At 47.2% G+C, this 16,310-nt stretch overlaps 1 protein-coding gene across 1 annotated transcript; it reads right to left on the reverse strand.

The window, feature by feature from the left end:
- Window positions 1–1,322: 1,322 nt before the first annotated feature.
- On the reverse strand, window positions 1,323–7,447 carry LOC144124390 (retinol dehydrogenase 12-like). The gene is made up of 6 exons (XM_077657017.1): window positions 7,266–7,447; window positions 6,712–6,951; window positions 5,724–5,816; window positions 3,733–3,930; window positions 1,675–1,784; window positions 1,323–1,523 (listed from the first exon to the last, which is right to left on the reverse strand). The coding sequence occupies exons 1-6, from the start codon at window positions 7,417–7,419 to the stop codon at window positions 1,323–1,325; spliced, it is 996 nt and encodes a 331-aa protein (XP_077513143.1). The 5' UTR covers window positions 7,420–7,447.
- Window positions 7,448–16,310: the final 8,863 nt, after the last annotated feature.

The raw sequence follows: 16,310 nt of genomic DNA on the forward strand, positions 1-16,310 counted from the left end.
CCTCTTTACAGCAACAGCTGTTCGAGGCCTGTTCCCTAGGTTTAGCGTAATACTACTAGTAGTAGTATTAGAAGTAGTAACCGGATGATGGCAACAGCAGGCAGCGAGGAGGAAAGTTTCATTGGAAGGGGAGGGTATGGCCAAAGCGCAGGAATGCGCTAGCGGAGGGTGGTTGCCAAAGGAGTTGTTTAAATATACGTATATACATGCCGCTCTTTACTTTTATTCTTTACATCAATATATTACCTCATTACCTTCTTTATCATTACTTTCTATGTTACCTTCTTTACCTCACTATATCGATAAGGGAAAATACCTCAACAGCTGTCGCTGAATCACGCGTTACGTAGTGATAACCATCCTGAGAGCTTTTTTTTTTAATTATTTTCGCCCCGTGTGCCTTTTTTTTTCTTTGTTGGGGCTGATTCAGCACTGGAAAAACCCTCCTGTCTCTTTTTCCAAACGAGACCCAATAAGCCGTGGCCCTTTCGCCAGTTATTGTAAGTTTATCCCGTCCTAATTCAGTAGAGAAAAAAAATCCACCACGATGCTTGTGGTGTGTGGACTGGAAGGCGGGGAATATTTTGTTTAAAGGTAAATAAAACCAGGAGAGCCGCGTTTAGAAATTTTTACGCTTACAGACGACGTTTCTCAATCGATTTTATTTCTCCACACTTGGCATCAACCCCACACTCGCACGTAATTCCTTTCCCCGCCCGTGGGTCGCGTTGAGTTACATCAGTCTAGAACTAAGATCATTACGGGAATGCTATATCTTGTTTGGCGAAAACGGGGAGCATTGCCACCAAGCAGCTCAGAATAGTCAGGTTGACGTTGAGGTCATTGTGAGCTACCTGTGACATTAGACGCGTTATTCTGCGGGCGCGTCATCCAGCGACGCTTAAACGATAACTAAAGACGCGAGCTTGTGTCGCAGTCATGGGATGGATGCACACCCCAGTGTGAGCTATGTCTCGGCATTTAAACGCGTTATTATGCGGGAATTTTATCTACCGACGCTTAAAAGATGACTAAAGATGCAAGTTCGTGCCAGTTTCATGGAAAGCTGTAGCACTGACTTCCTATTTAATATTAGCGCTTGAGGGCACGATAGCCTTTATTTAAGACTAACGTTTAAATCTACGAAAATATAAAAAAATTAGCGCAGCAACGTTGGCTCTTTATCCCCGCTAAACGTCATCGCACAAAATGTTAGAAGTTCAAAATCGGCCCTTATGCAGGTTGTCAGAGCAGAGTCAGGTCTAAAATAATTTCAGCACAATGCGTTACGTCCGCGGGTTTTCCGTGAGAAGGCACAGCCCTCACTTTGGCAATAACTTCGTTGCTTCTTGGGCGTTGGACAGACGCAGAGTCAGCTCGTAAATTCCCTCTATGCAAGGAGGAACGGGTCCCTCTATGGCGGGCTTCTGTCGTTTGCCGTCGAGGTAGTAATTTCCAGTTTCGTTGGCAACCGAGGGGTCCATCGCCAGGTAGACGCACGTCTGCGCGCCCTCTGCTGCCGTCTGAAAGAAGAGACAATACGACATCTGGGTGTAGGCGCAAGCATTTCTTCTAAGTGTGGCAGAGCAGCTATGGCAGAGCGATCGCTTATCAGCAGTATAATGAGCCGAAAGTTGAACATTCAGCCGTCAGACATTCAGTAGTATACGGTACCTTCCCATATCGACGCCTGAGACACTCGATTAGCCCGCCTTGTACTCCTGGGTAGCGTACGCAGGCTCCATCTTTCAGCACTCCCGGGTCGGCCGTGTTGACAGTGACACCTGCAGGCGGCAAGCGGAGTCATGCTCAATTCGGGGTTTTGCAAAATAAAAAAGGTTGCGAGAGTCTTGTTATGGTGATGTTTTTTCGGCAACAAAAGAGCAATTTATTGCTGACAAAAGCGGATTGAACCCTTTATACCGCGCAAGCTGGATGCGTGCTTCACATGCATACAAAGGGTAAAATTGCGCTCACACCCATCGCATTCAAGCAGTTTAGACCACTAATTACGTAGAAAAAGTAAGAAGACCTTCGTAAGAAGACCTCAAATGAAATTGGAATTTGATTCTTTGGAAGTAAAGAGGGAGCCGAGACAAAAGGCCAATTGGCCTGACGAGGTCCCGGCACCTGGAACAATGGCAGCGGTGGACAACGCGTGCCGCACTTACACAAAGGTGATAATATTACGGCAACAAAGTACAAAGAATTGGTGACACTATGTGCACAAAACAAAACAAGCTTATGACATAACAAAAATGTAAATAAAGAAGCACTGCATCAGAGACAACGTCAGTGGAACACGATATTCACAATAAATAAGATATAGTGTCAAATGCGTTACCTATCCGTACTCCAGTCTTATCGACGTATAAGGGAACTCGCAATAGGATTAAAAACTACTTCAAGAAGTATTACGAGGCAGTTGACTGATGTTGGATTGTTGGGTAATAATCAGCTAGCAAAACAAAAAAAAAAATACCTAGATTGACCGGAATTTCATGCAAGTGGGATAACACGAGTCCAGCTGTCCTACAAGGGGGCTAACAATGGAATTTTTTCAAACCTGTGATGTCGAGAACAAAAACCTCATCCTCTAGGAACCGCGCTCAAAAACTTGCCTTGACGTCACCGTACTTTACTTTTGAACAAACCTGCCGGTGAACGCGACGCCTGCACTATTGCAATTGTTGGTACTTTACTTGAATATAAATGCGCCATTCTCGATCACAGCAGCAGCCTATTTATTACTGTAGCGCTGTAGTCTATCGATTCAGGAATGACTGAATGGTTTAGGGGGGTTTAACGTCCCAAAAAAACTCAGGCTATGAGGGACGCCGTTGTGAAGGGCTCCGAAAATTTTTATCACCTGGGGTTCTTTAAAGTGCACTGACATCGCACACTACACGGGCCTCTAGAATTGAGCCTTAATCGAAATTCGACTGCTGCGGCCGACATCGATCCCGCGTCTTTCGGGTGAGCAGCGGGGCGCCATAACCACTGAGCCACCGCGGCGGCCTAGGAAAGCTTTCATACATCCTCAACTTGCCTACGCGGTTTGGAGGCTTGTTTAAATCTGACGTCATCTGCTTTTTAACGCGTAGCTACTGACGCGAAAATACGAGCGTGAAGCTTAAGCTCCTGGAGAGAGTGGTGAATAATTAATTCGTAATTAATTCAGCCATTCATTACTTGTCATTCAGCCCCGTTCCGATCCCAGCAATGCCTGAGTAAACTTGCTAACTGCGACAGTGCCCACGCAAATACATTTTGGCGTTCATGTGTGGCCTGTGAAAATCTCACCTGCCTAGAAAAGAATTTCGCCAGTTCTCCTCGCTGGGCGTCGCAGGCTACGCATCAAGAAACGCCCACCGACTCGTTCGACACGTGCTTGCGTGGTGACGGTGAGAACAACAAAGGGGGCTTTGTGCGCGACAGCAAGAAAGAGAGCTTGTCAATTGCTGGGGCATGTTTCGTGCGCAGAGCAAAAGTAAGCATAGATATTAGATACCAGCAGTACAAAGCTGCCAAGAAAAATTCCTTTCATGACGTCGAAAACATGTTGAGCGCTTTTTCCCCCCTTTAGTTTATTTATGCAAGGTAACCACTAGAGTACGAAAGGCGCACCGCACCACTGTGCAAGATATATTTAGACGGGGACACAGTAGCGCTTGCCGTTCAAAGCGCTTGCCGTGCTCAGGAAAGCGGGCACATGTACGGGTACGCACTCACCGGAGTCCCGCAGGTCGCGCGCCAACAGCTCGGTGAAGAACACCAGCGCCAGCTTGGAGTCGTAGTAGGCGAGTCCCGGGTGCATGTACTCGCGCCCGTCTCGTAGCAGGAGGCCCAGAATCCCGTCGATGCTACCCAGCTGATGCCCGCCGCACGACACGTTCACGATGCGGCTGGGGGCGCTCTTCTGCAGCAGCTCTGTGGGAGCAATAACGATCACCGACACGCCTGCCGCGAGGACTCCACGAGCAAAGAATGCTTCCCCTCAGCAGAGAGCTGCATGCACTCGGTGCGGCGAGTTGCCTTACGAAAACTTCTTTAGACAGTCTATAGACTGTCCATAGACTCCTGTCTATGAAGTCTATATAAGAATCCTAGAGAACAGTCTATATAGTCAATACAAATCCTATAGAGAGTATAGACAATCTATAGATTTATGGTTATACAATTTAGTAGACTTGTCTATCTAAGAATCCTAGAGAACAGTCTATATAGTCAATACAAATCCTATAGAGAGTCTATAGACAATCTATAGATTTATGGTTATACAATTTAGTAGACTTGTCTATAGACAGTCTATGCACTATGAATAAACAAAAATAAATATCTATAGGAAGGCAATAGAGTCTATAAGAAGTATATAGACCATTTTTGTAAGAGTTTACGCCGCCTATTTGGATTGATAGTGTCAATCGATTCATGTGCACTACGGCATAACGTCGGATGGTTTTATTATGACAGCTGGACGCGGTCCGCTTTTTTGATTACGCCTTTCCCTTCTAGTGGATAGGTTAATTTTTAATTTTTGTCCACTTTTAAGCTAGTGCGTTAACTACCACTTACCGAATGGCCAGTTCTAAACTAACTTAATTCTTTTTTAAATTTTCATCGGTTAAAGAAGGGGGATAAACTGGGAACAAGTCAGAGTGTTTCTCCGTCTGGCCAGTGTGCCGTGCACTTTCCGAAGATGTCAGGATTCTCTGCAATAACGATCAAGCCCTGCAGCAACGTTCACTTGGGACAGGAAACTTATTCGTGAAGCGGACTGCGCTTGCGAGTCCCGTTACATAATCTTGTGGCCGCCGCTGCTGCAAGGCAGGGTAAATGGGTGGTCGGTGCATGGGAGAAACTTTTGTCCAGCAGTAGACGTTAGGCTGATGGCGATGACCTTTAGAGTTGCAACTGGATGCATCTCGACCCAAACGAAGGTACCTTGTAATCACCACTTACAAAGACAACTTAAGAGCAACGCATGCGGAGAAGTCATCGTGCAGACTCCTCCAGAGCTACGAGAAGCTGTGCGTAATACAGGAACAAAAGCTTGCAAAAGTTGATAACCAGAGCCGTTATACATGCAGCAAAGCAAGCACTTAAGGGTGCTACCCTCGTTACTCAGGTTACACTAAGCTTGGTCTTTCCGGGCGGACGTCTCTATAAAGGAGCTTTGTTTTGCTGTTTTCAAAAATGGGTCCACGCTGACCGCAGCTAGATTTGGCTGGCTGTCAAAAGTCAGAGCAACTAGTCGGAAGTGTTAAGCAGTCTGTGCGGTCACCTGAGCGTTTGCGAGTCCTGGTCTTTTTTAACGACATACTTGAGGTCTCAAAATTTTGTAGATTTCCAGTCCGATCAATAGCTGTGCCATAAATAACTGCTATTATCAGTTTAGGAACACACGCTCAATGCATCTGAAACGATGAGGATCGAAGCAGCCGTAGCACTGATGCATAGCAGCTGTATACAAGCACTGAACTGCAGAGATATTCATTTGATCCGGGCAACCTTGTGCACTGTACATGAGCTTAAGCTGCTAATGTCGCTACTTCGGTGGCATGCTTCTTTCGCTCGTCTCCAGGTGAGCTTCACAGGACACGAAGTTCAGTGGCGATGCTTTACTGAAGTGAACAATAGCGAGATTAAAGTACGGATATTTCTTGGGCACTTTTTTAACTCCAAAAATCCGGTTCAAAAGGCGACGCAGAGGAAACTCTCACCGAGGAGGAAAGTGGTCAGCAGCACGTGGCCGATGTAGTTCGTCTGAATGGAGCGCTCGTTGTCGTCTGTCGTGAACTCCTTTAAGCTGTAATCTGGGAGTTGTCAGTAGGAGAGCGTTAATGCACTGGTATTCAGCTCTTTTATTGCTTACTACGTGATAACAGTGGAGCTGCGCATAAGCTGGCAAAGAATTTTTACTAGAATATGCATATGTGCAAATCCTCTTTTATCCTGATCAGCACTGGCCTCACATAGTGGCAGTACCATCTACATGACCAGTCTTCTGCTTGTCTTAGTAAGCATGGCCAAGGTGCTCTTCATTGTATTCGGCTAAAAAAAAAAATTAAGAATTCCGACACGACGCATAGTGCAGAGCATGCCTGCCGCGATGGCGAAATACCAGGACTGCGTGTTGAGCTTAAATCACATCTCGGCAGAGAGGAAATGTAGAAGTGGGCAGCCAAGGTCGCGAATACTGCTCTTGGCAGCTAATTGGAATGCACGCGTGTTTCCTCTTCTCGTAACCTCCCCCTCCCACTGACATCGCACAATAAACGGGTCTCTGGCATTTCGCCGCGACCAGTACCGAAGCAGCCGAGCACCATAACCACTGAGGCACTGCGCTGGCAACAGCAAATTTGTGTTGGGAAGGAATAAGAAATAGCACTGAAATCGCACAGCACACGGGCGCCTTGGCGTTGAGAATGGAAAAATGGAAAGGAAAGGAAAGAAAACAAGGGAAGGGAGGAAAGAAAAGAAAAGGAGGAAAGGAAGGAAAGGAAAGGGAACAAGGAATACGGCACCTTTCTTCCTTTCTTTCACTGCCTCCTTCGTTCCTTCCTTACGGCGCGGTTCGGATGTCCACCGAGACGTGACAGATACTGCGTCATTTCCTTTCCTCAACACCAATTTACATTTAACCTGATCGGCGTACATCTTGTACAGCAAATTTCCCACGTGCAGACATATGTCGGACAGCATACTTACCAGGCACCATGGCGGCGGCGTTGATGAGCACGTCGAGACGCGTCTCGGTGGAGAGCACCTCCTCGGCGAAGTTCCACACGGAGGCGAACGAGCTGAGGTCCAGGCAGCGCACTGTCACGTGTTGATCGGCCACCAAGTACACGCCCGTGGTGTCCTCGCGCCCCTTGACCACATCGCGGCAGCCCACGATCACGCGCGCCCTGCGCTTCGCCAGCTCCGTGGCCGTGGCCAGGCCCACTCCTGCAGGTGGCACGAGCAGGGTCACTCGCCCGAGTTTCGTATAACCAATTGGAATGTATATATTTGGCCTGTTCGCTTCTGCCGGGATGTCACACACGAGAGAACGGAACGACCGGGTTTGCAATGTGCCTGCCTGAAGACTGACACTGCCGGAACGCGGGCCGCATCGTTTTCATTTAATTTATTTCATTTATTTTATCGATGAAGGCAGTACAGAGAGGAAGTGGCAAGAAAAAAACGTAATAACACTACTGGTGAAAGCGAGTAGCGTACAAAGCTATGCCTCACCTCATTTAACAGCGCAGGTGCCTCACCTGAGGTGCCTCCAGTTATGACGACCGTCTTTCCTTCCATGCTGACGTAGTTTTCGCTATCTTCGTCTCGCTCAAAGGCTATACGCTTCTGCGACATCAGCCGCTGCAGAGTAATCCATCCTTCCTTCGACGCGAGGAGGAAGTCGTCCACCATCCGGCTGATCGCCCACAGCCGTTCCCTAATGCCACTGCACGGGGTGCGCACTGGCCTTCGACAGACTCCGGCGGAACGTGCGCGGGAGAGTCTGACGTAATGTGGAGAGGAGAAGCTGGCGGAAGGTTGAGAGGAAGAGCTGAGGGGGGGAGGGGGAAAGAAAAAAAAAGGCAAGCCGCTCATTGAAGAAAGTCAGCCGACGTTACGAGTCATACTTCTGACGGTCATTGTTCACTTTGGGAAGGCAGCTGTTTGGAGTTGGAGTTAATGCTTTTGTTTGGGCGAGTTGGTTTATTTCTAACAAGGTACGTACTTGCGCGAAGAAGATAGGACATAACGAAGAAACACATACCCAACCCGGGAGGACTGGCAGGCGACTTTGCTCGGCTGTCACGACTTGCAAGCCCAACAAGGCTTAGTCGAGCGCACTCGGGCGGCGGCCACCGCCACTGGGGTCCCAAACCAGGGACCTCCACCTAGTGCTTGTAAGGAGCGGTCCGTTACGGGCTGATCCATAGCCAATAAATGTTTTCACCACCACCAATACGAAATTTACAGAGGGACCGTGCAGATGGCTAAAATGCAAAAGCTTCTTTTATTCATAGAGACAGACGTCTTGATAGTCGGCGCCTGTCCTCACAGTGAACGAGTCTTTTATTCGCTCATTTTTCAGTTCGCTCTTCACTTTACTCGTTTTTCGAACGAACCGACTCGCCGGCAGCGTTTCGATGGAGGTGGAACGCGAAAGGCGTCAATGCGCTGTGCGATTTCAGTGCACGTTAAAGGTCCCCAGGTGGTCGGAATAATTCCGAAGCCTTCCTCTGTGGCACCTCTCTTGTTTCACTCCTGCCATCGTACCTTTCCTCCGGCACTGTTGAGGTGTCCATCGAGAAGTAGGACAGTCACAGAGCCCCTTGCTTTCCCCACAATCCGTTTTAATTTCTCAACTCGCCCAAACAACTGTTTAGCAACTGTTTCGCCAGCCCACACAAGAATTACATTAACAATTTACTGCGAAAACTTTTAATGATGTAAGTTTACTGCAGCTACTGACATTCCTATAGGGTCCCTTCACCTCAGCTGTTCGCAGTAGAAAATTGCATTTGGCGATGGCAGTTTTCTGAAATAAGTTCAGTTCAACTTCACCCTTTGAAAACAGTCTCAGGCTGCAGAAACCGAGATAATGCGACTTTAGAAGAAATTGAAGGGCCTTACATCTATTGCACGTATTTGGATTAAGGTATGTGTTTCACTGGCTAGATTGCGCACGCAGCTGCGTCTTGACTGCTAGCGTTTCAGCCATGAAAACATGGCACTCACCGAGCGGTCAATAGAGGAAATCATTGCAAGGCAACGTTAATACTAAGGCCACAGTCCTTCAATGTTCTAGCATTGAAGGGCTATGCCAGGGCGCATTAGGCGATGCAGATGATGCGAATGTAGCGGACATTTCTCGTCGTGCAGGATAGCCAGTGAGCTTCAAGTCTTTGGGCTCGGGGGCAGTTTACTGCGTTGTGCCGCCAACATTAGCACAGAGCGTCAGCATAGGCGACATACACTCTGCAGACATTCGAAAATAAGCACTGGGGCCCGCGATAAGCTCTATCCATCCGAATACGCATCCCAAAGAAAGGTGTTGCCCGAGAGAGGAACACGAAAGCGGTATAAGTTCGATACAGCCCTGATCGCCGGCGGATCCGTTCCGTATAGTGTCGGGATGCTGCAAAGGTGGTAAACTAGTCTTCTCTTTCTTTTTCCCTTTGTATCACCTAGTCCCAACCTTTTTAATCTATTTTTAAACATAACTAGTATGCCGGTAATTCATTTCTATACTATTTCATAAATGACCCGTGAATGGTCAGTGGCACGAGCATGGTACCTCTCCTGGGCCCACCGTGCTCTCACCATATGGAGCTTCCACATGCTTATATTCATTGCATATATGCGAGAAATTCTGCAGGCGATTTTGTATAAATCCGAAAGAGTGCGTTTACTTAATGTGCATCAGACAACCTGCAAGCAAGTAAGAAATTTAATTGATAACTATTTAGGCAAGAAAGACTACGGCGGTAATTCATATTGCAGGCCTTCCCTCGTAGTACGTCTAACGAATGAGTGCCTTAGTTATTTCTCTCTGACTATTCGTTTCGGTACAGGCTAGGAATGTAACAACAAAGGCTTGCATTTATCAGTCAGCGAAATAACTGATAAATACTCAGAAATTATTGAGGCTCTTCGTATAACTAATTAGGTGACTGGTGTTAGCAGTGCTTCAGTGTTACTTCTGAACAACGAATTAGTCGTCTTAGACGGACACATGCACTGCTTTGCTTGAATTACCTCGCCTTTGTACAAATTACATTTTTACAGTTTGACGCTTACTGCAGTCCCCTCCTTCAGTTTAATTATCTGGGTCTGCTTTGCTACGATGCTTTTTACCCGTTGATCGCCTGCTTGTTGAAATATTTCTCATTGGTTTTATTTTTCTACTTCGCATTTTCTACTGTCACCCACTTGCTATGCCGACTCCTTGAATTTAGCAGAAGCCTTTGTTGCTGTCTTTCTGGTTTCTGGCCTTCACTTTATACTTGGCGGCGGTGTCGATGGGAAACCCAGTTTTTTTTTTTGGTCTATACTGTTTTCACGTCAGGCATTTTCTGCCTTTATCTGCTTTCTTAGAAACAAACTGATTAGGAGTTTGTGCTCTGTACGCGTTCTTTGGTTGCTCGCTCGCCCATGTCTTCACGCAAGTACGTACTTTACAATTGAATCAACTCGCCCAAACGAAAATAATTCATACAACCATCCCGACCTGCCGCTTCCCAAGGGATATTAAGGAGTCTCCCCGGACATGCACCCCCGGGACTGGTATCACTGAGTAGCATCTTCGCTATTATTTTGTATGTACACCTTCGAGCGTGTAAAAATTTTCCACTCTGGGACAATTATTTCTCTTTATAACTGGCTTCTAACCCCTCATACACCACTGGTGAGGGCATGGTGGTATTTTTCTTTGATTTACAAAGCCAGAATTTTTTGCTTCGTTTTGGAATGCAGGGTAAGGCGATCGGGAGCTTCCTGGGACCTGCCACATGCATCAAACGCACGGTGTAAGATGGTTTACGAGGGTTTAACGTCGCCACGTGACTCAGGCTATGAGGGGCGCCGTAGTGAAGTGCTCCGGAAATTTCGACCACGTGGGGTTCTTTAACGTGCACTAACATTGCACAGTACACGGGCCTCTAGAATTTCGCCTCCATCGAAATTCGACCGCCGCGGCCGGGATACAACCCGCGCCTTGCGGGCCAGCAGCCGAGAGCCATGACCACTGAGCCACCGCGGCGGCGTAGGTATAATGAATGAACAAATAAACCATATCACCGACCGACAAGCCCACATAGAACTCTGACTGAAGCAAATGCAGACCGGCCATGTCACTTTAATAACAGCGTCTTAAATCCCCCGGGTGCGCTGTGCTAATCTGAGCGTGTGGAACGCAGCTCAACATAGCTGCCGTCGTGGTGACTTGCAGATTTTACTCACCTGGATGAATGAGATGACGCAGCGTAAGCTTCAGCACCACGAGACGTCGAGGCCATTGTGAATCTGTTATGTATAGCTTGCCCTGGTGAGTGATAAAGTAAACAATATCAAGATTACCTGCAGGAAGTGCCACGCTTGCAGCACTCTTCAACATTTCCATCACCACGGCGCTAACAAGACCAAATCGCGCAAATATGATATGCAAATAAAGGACACGAGGAAGACTGGACTGGCACGAACTTACAGTTCTCTTTATTGCCTTCATGCCACAACGTATCAGTTGAGCTAAAAAATGCTCCCAGCGAAGAAGGAAAGGACACGCATCAAGCCGGTGCGCATGGAAAATGCAACTCTGCAATTTTTCTTTCTTTTTTCCCCAGGGTTTCTTCTGAAACGCGCGCTGCTTGGTCTGGGTTGCTTTTTAGCGGTGCATACTTTTCCCTGTGCCTATATACGCTGTGGCGTGGAGGCAATGAAATAAGTGTCAGTTCTGCGCAAGTCCCCTTTTCCTCGTCTCCAGCGTTCGTCATTTATGTTTGCGCAATTTGCTCTTAAATAAAAGCCGTGAACAAACTTGCCCAGCGACCAGTAAAGCTAAGCCACCACGGTGTGACTCGTATGTTGCATTTTGCGATTGTTTCGCTCAGTGTACGCTTAGCTGGTCTGGCTTCTGTGTCGCAATCCATTTTTCTACAGTTGTGACTTTGGCCATGCCATTATGACACGTGTAAAACAGTTTTCTGTGATAGTTATCAGAAAAATCCAAACAACGAGGCTAGCCAATTTTCATTTAGTGAAGTGCACGCCTCTTCAACGAGCGCAATGGTTTCACTCCATTGGGGTCCCCGTTGTCGACTCCTGCTTGTACCGTGGGCGAGCGCCTGGGGCGAGCATACGACTAGCGCGATGACATCAAGAATAAGTGGCGGCGACGGAGGCAGCCGACCCCGACACAAGCTCGCCTGCAGTGGCGCGGCCAATAAGCGCAACAACACACTCGGAAAGCAATGCCCAACATTCTTGGAAGGAAAGAGCAGTCCAGAGTAAGCAGCGAAGTGGTGAGTGAATACACGTACTTTGGCCAGGCAGTGACTGCAGAACAGAACCACCAGAGTGAAGTAACTAGAAGGATAAGCATGGGGTGGAGTGTGTCTGCCAGGCATTCCCACAGCATTTACAAGCGTGGTAGTTTATTAACCTATGGGACAGAAACATTGAGGCTAACGAAAAGGGTTGAACTTATCTCTAGGACAACGCAACGAGCTTGGAAAGGAAAACAAGCGTAACTTTAAGCGGCATAAAGAGCACTGGTTCTGGGAACGAAGAAGGGTTAATCACATCGTAGTTACAAAAAAGTGGAAGAAATATGCCGGGCATGTAATACGAAGGAGAATAACATGTCCGTTAAAGGTAACGAACTGGATTCAAACAGAATAGAAAAGAGTTGCAGAAGGCGGCAGGAAGTCAGGGGGCCGGGTAAGGTTACGAAATTTGCATGCAGTGGGCGTAAATAGACTAATTATGAAATAAAGCTCACGTTTCAAAGCATCTCAAAATGACCGGCATCACATATAGACAGGCTGGCTAGGCCATGTGGCGTTGCGAAGAGCTATGGCGCCAGGCACCATAATGCCTCTAACAAGGCATTTAGGACGTTGGCGAAGATTACAATAGACAACAGAGCAAATCAATAGCGTTTAGCGCGGTTTGAAGAGTGCTAAATAGATATTAATTGGGCTCCAGCCGGTGCTAGCATTACAAACGAACAGCTTACCTTTAGCAACGAGGATCCGCCTTTGGACGTTAGGGCGATGTGAGCAGTTTCTTTCTGCTAGTACCGTCTGCACTCGGCGAGAAATGCAGTGCTGAGGCCTTGAAGTATTTGAGCGCATGCCTCGGGAACGTTGGAAGAAATGATAAAGGCGCACTGGCTTAAAAGCCAATCGTAGCACAGCAGTTACTGCTATGTCATCATCGCATGACATGAACCGAGCATCACTGATTAGCTTAGCGCCTTATGCGATCGGTATTGGGATCGCGACCGGGGATTAATGTGCACACATGTCATCTATGCACAATGAAACCGGATGTCTGGAAGACATGATAGGATTAAATAAATAAAGGGTAATTTGTGTGGTTTGACGTTTCTAAGAGAAGCTTCAGCTATCGGGGATGCCACGGAGGAGGGCTCCGGATTAATTTAGACCGCCTGTGAGTTTTTAAATTGCGCTGACATTGCACAGCACGTGGACGTTTTTATATTTCGCCTCCATCAAAATACGCTGCCGCGGCCGGCATCGATGTAGACTTCGCGGTAGAACTAGGTTTGTAAATTACATTGCTAATTCTTTTCCTAAAAATCACGGATTACAATACCTAATACTGCTCAAGAAAACTCACGACATTACATTATAAATACTTTTGAATTCCTTTTCGGTTTTCATACACTCAAAGAAGTACCCATGCAACAGCAATTGCAAGCATTTGAGGTTTGTCTATCGTACCGCTGCAGCGCATCAGCATCAAAGCGGGGCTCGAAAATAGCGCCATGCCTTGAAGAAAGTGTCCTTTTCCATGCTGACAGCCACTCTGCTGACGCAGATTACGGCAGCCCAGTGCTGTACATTACGGCATTTTTCAGCCTTGCATGCGTCTGAAAAATCGCAAAATCATTTGACGGTGAATCTAATTTCTCGATGCGTCGTGTAGTCGGGCCCTGTTGATTTGCAAGAATTTGTCGTCCGGGTAGCTTGTGCGTGCTGCACCGATTTCTTGTTCGCATCAATAGCATCAAATTCCAAAATATGGTTCATCCGCTGAACTGCGCAACACGCCTCTTAGACAATCGCAGTAACTCTTTCCTAAATAAAAAAAAAACCCAGGACACCTTATTTCATTGTGTGTCGGAAGTGCGATGGTATTCGAATCTGTTGATGGCTTTGCCGGAAGTGGCCCGGGTGTTTCTGAGCCCCAAGTTGTTCTTTCCAAGCAATGGTGTTTTCTAGCTCTTCACGTACACCACCTGCCACGCTAAGCACGCGGAAGAATCACACGGATGAACTTCGTCTATTGATGTCTCACTTCCCTCCAGCCAATGCGCATTCTCCCGTCCGGTGACGTCATTTTCCTCTAGCCAATTGATTGCTCCACTCTGGTGACGTCACTGATGAAGTAACTACCCGCCTGCCAACCAAGATTTTTCTGGACAACGCCGTACGGCGCCGGATTTTGGTTATGCTCTCACATAGAAACTCCAAATCTTCTCTCAAACAACACCCGCGCATTCTTTGGTCTTTCCGGCAAAATTTGTCCCGATCGACTGTTCTTTCCCCCTCCCTTTTCTCCTCGATATTTTGGGATGTTACAAAGTTAAAGCAATGCGAACTAAACAAAGAACACAGAAGCACAGGCAAACATTCGTCACTTTCGCTGAGCTGAAGACAGAAACGTGCCCAGAACTGGTTGCCTCGCTACACGGAGCTGTATGCACCCCTTGATGTCTGTGAAAAGGTCATTTATCTGTTCGGCGGTGATAACAAGGAATTCACTTCGGTGTACTTCCCACTTGCGAATGGTCACACCGCCCGAGTTCCCGCCTGTTTCACCCGCCCCGTGTGTACGAGCGTAAGCGGACGCCATTGTGGCCTCCGCAGGCGTGACTATAGGTGAGCCCATCTGGCCTTCGGAGGCCCAAGCACAGCCTTACATCTTGCTGTTTGGGAAACGCGACAAGTTCCCTCCTGGCCTTTGCCTATTCCTCTGTGACCGCGGCCAACGACCGGACAGCAGAGTACTTGTTTATTTATTTATTAAAATACCTCACGGGCTCCGACTGGAGTGTTATGTGAGGGGGTTACACAACTTGGGGGCGAAACAGAAGCAAATAGAGGACGGTTATTTTAACACCGCTATACAATAGTAAGCAACCAACCAGAAAATAAAACTAATTGAAAAACACACTTTAGAACAAAATGCTGCTTATTTTTCCTCTGAAAATATCATGATCTGAGATTTGAACAGTGCTGTCAGGAAGTCTATTCCAATAAAGGATTGCACAGGACAGGGCTGATAAGTTGAATGCGGTGGTCCTTCCCGAAAGTCGTTTAAAACTGAGGTGATTATGCAATCGGTGCGATGTGCGGGCCGGTTCTGTGAGAGGTAGTGTGAAGGAATGACGGCTGTAAACAATTGTATGGAAGAGGCAGATAAGTGCTATTGTTCTGCGAGATTCTAAGGATGGAAGGGACAACGACGCCTTAATGTTAGTTATGCTGGAATGTCGGCAATTGTTGCGAGCAATAAAGCGAACGGTACGCTTTTGTACGTGCTCTAGGGAATGAATTAGGTAGTCTTGTAGGGGTTACCAAATGGAAGATGTCTATTCAAGTTGAGGGTGGACAAATGTTTGATATGCGAGCTGCCGTGTGGAAGAAGGTGTACCTCTGAGGTTACGTTTTAAATAACCTAATGTACGGTCAGCTTTGGCAGTAATTTTTTCTATGTGGGTTTCTCATGAGAGATTAGGCAAAAAGTGTACGCCACGGTATTTGTATGATGACACAAGAGTGACTAGTCTGTGGTTAAGCGAGTAAGTAAAAAGGTAATTAGACCATTTATGGCGAAATGTCATTAATTGGCAATTATCAGTGTTAAGGGACATTTACCATGATGCGCACTAGTTATTAATGCGGTGTAGATGTTCTTGAAGAGCGATGCGGTCATTAACAGACGGGATTTTGCGATAAATAACGCAATCGTCAGCAAACAATCTGAATGTCGGCGGCGTGGTTCCTGCTCTCTGAATTCCCTACCAGGCAAAAGAGAGATCAAAGGTTTTCAGGCACAAGTAGCAGTTGTACATTTTAATAAACGTAGTTTAGCATTAATTACTTTCGCGGTTAAGCTAATGCCCCAAAGTAATTCGTTCGTTACTGAAATTTCCAAGCCAGAAAACAAATTGGTTACGATTATCAGGGCATTAATTAATTTTACTGCGGTAGTTCAATTACTGCCATGTCTCGTCTCCTGCGACCTTGGTACAGCCCGCTGAGTCAAGTGCGAGAAACCTGCGCAGACGGCTGGATGCCTTTGTCGCATACTGCGTATGGACGGTACTAGCCAGAAAGCGTCTTCTGCCAGCCTTCCGTTTCAGGGCAGTGCACATGCTCTAGTGTGCTAACATACGCCGACCTTAAGACCAAAAGGGGGAAAGGGGGCTCCTCCGTAACGAGCAAATGCACCTTGCAAGAGAGGGACAGCTTGCACTTCGTCCCACAAATGGCTCGCGGCAACCACGCTGGTGTGGCTGGTGGCCAACCACGCTGGTGTGGAAGCCGCCGCGCCGGGCT

This window comes from Amblyomma americanum, chromosome 3 (assembly GCF_052857255.1).
Source record: "Amblyomma americanum isolate KBUSLIRL-KWMA chromosome 3, ASM5285725v1, whole genome shotgun sequence".
Taxonomy (NCBI): domain Eukaryota; kingdom Metazoa; phylum Arthropoda; class Arachnida; order Ixodida; family Ixodidae; genus Amblyomma; species Amblyomma americanum.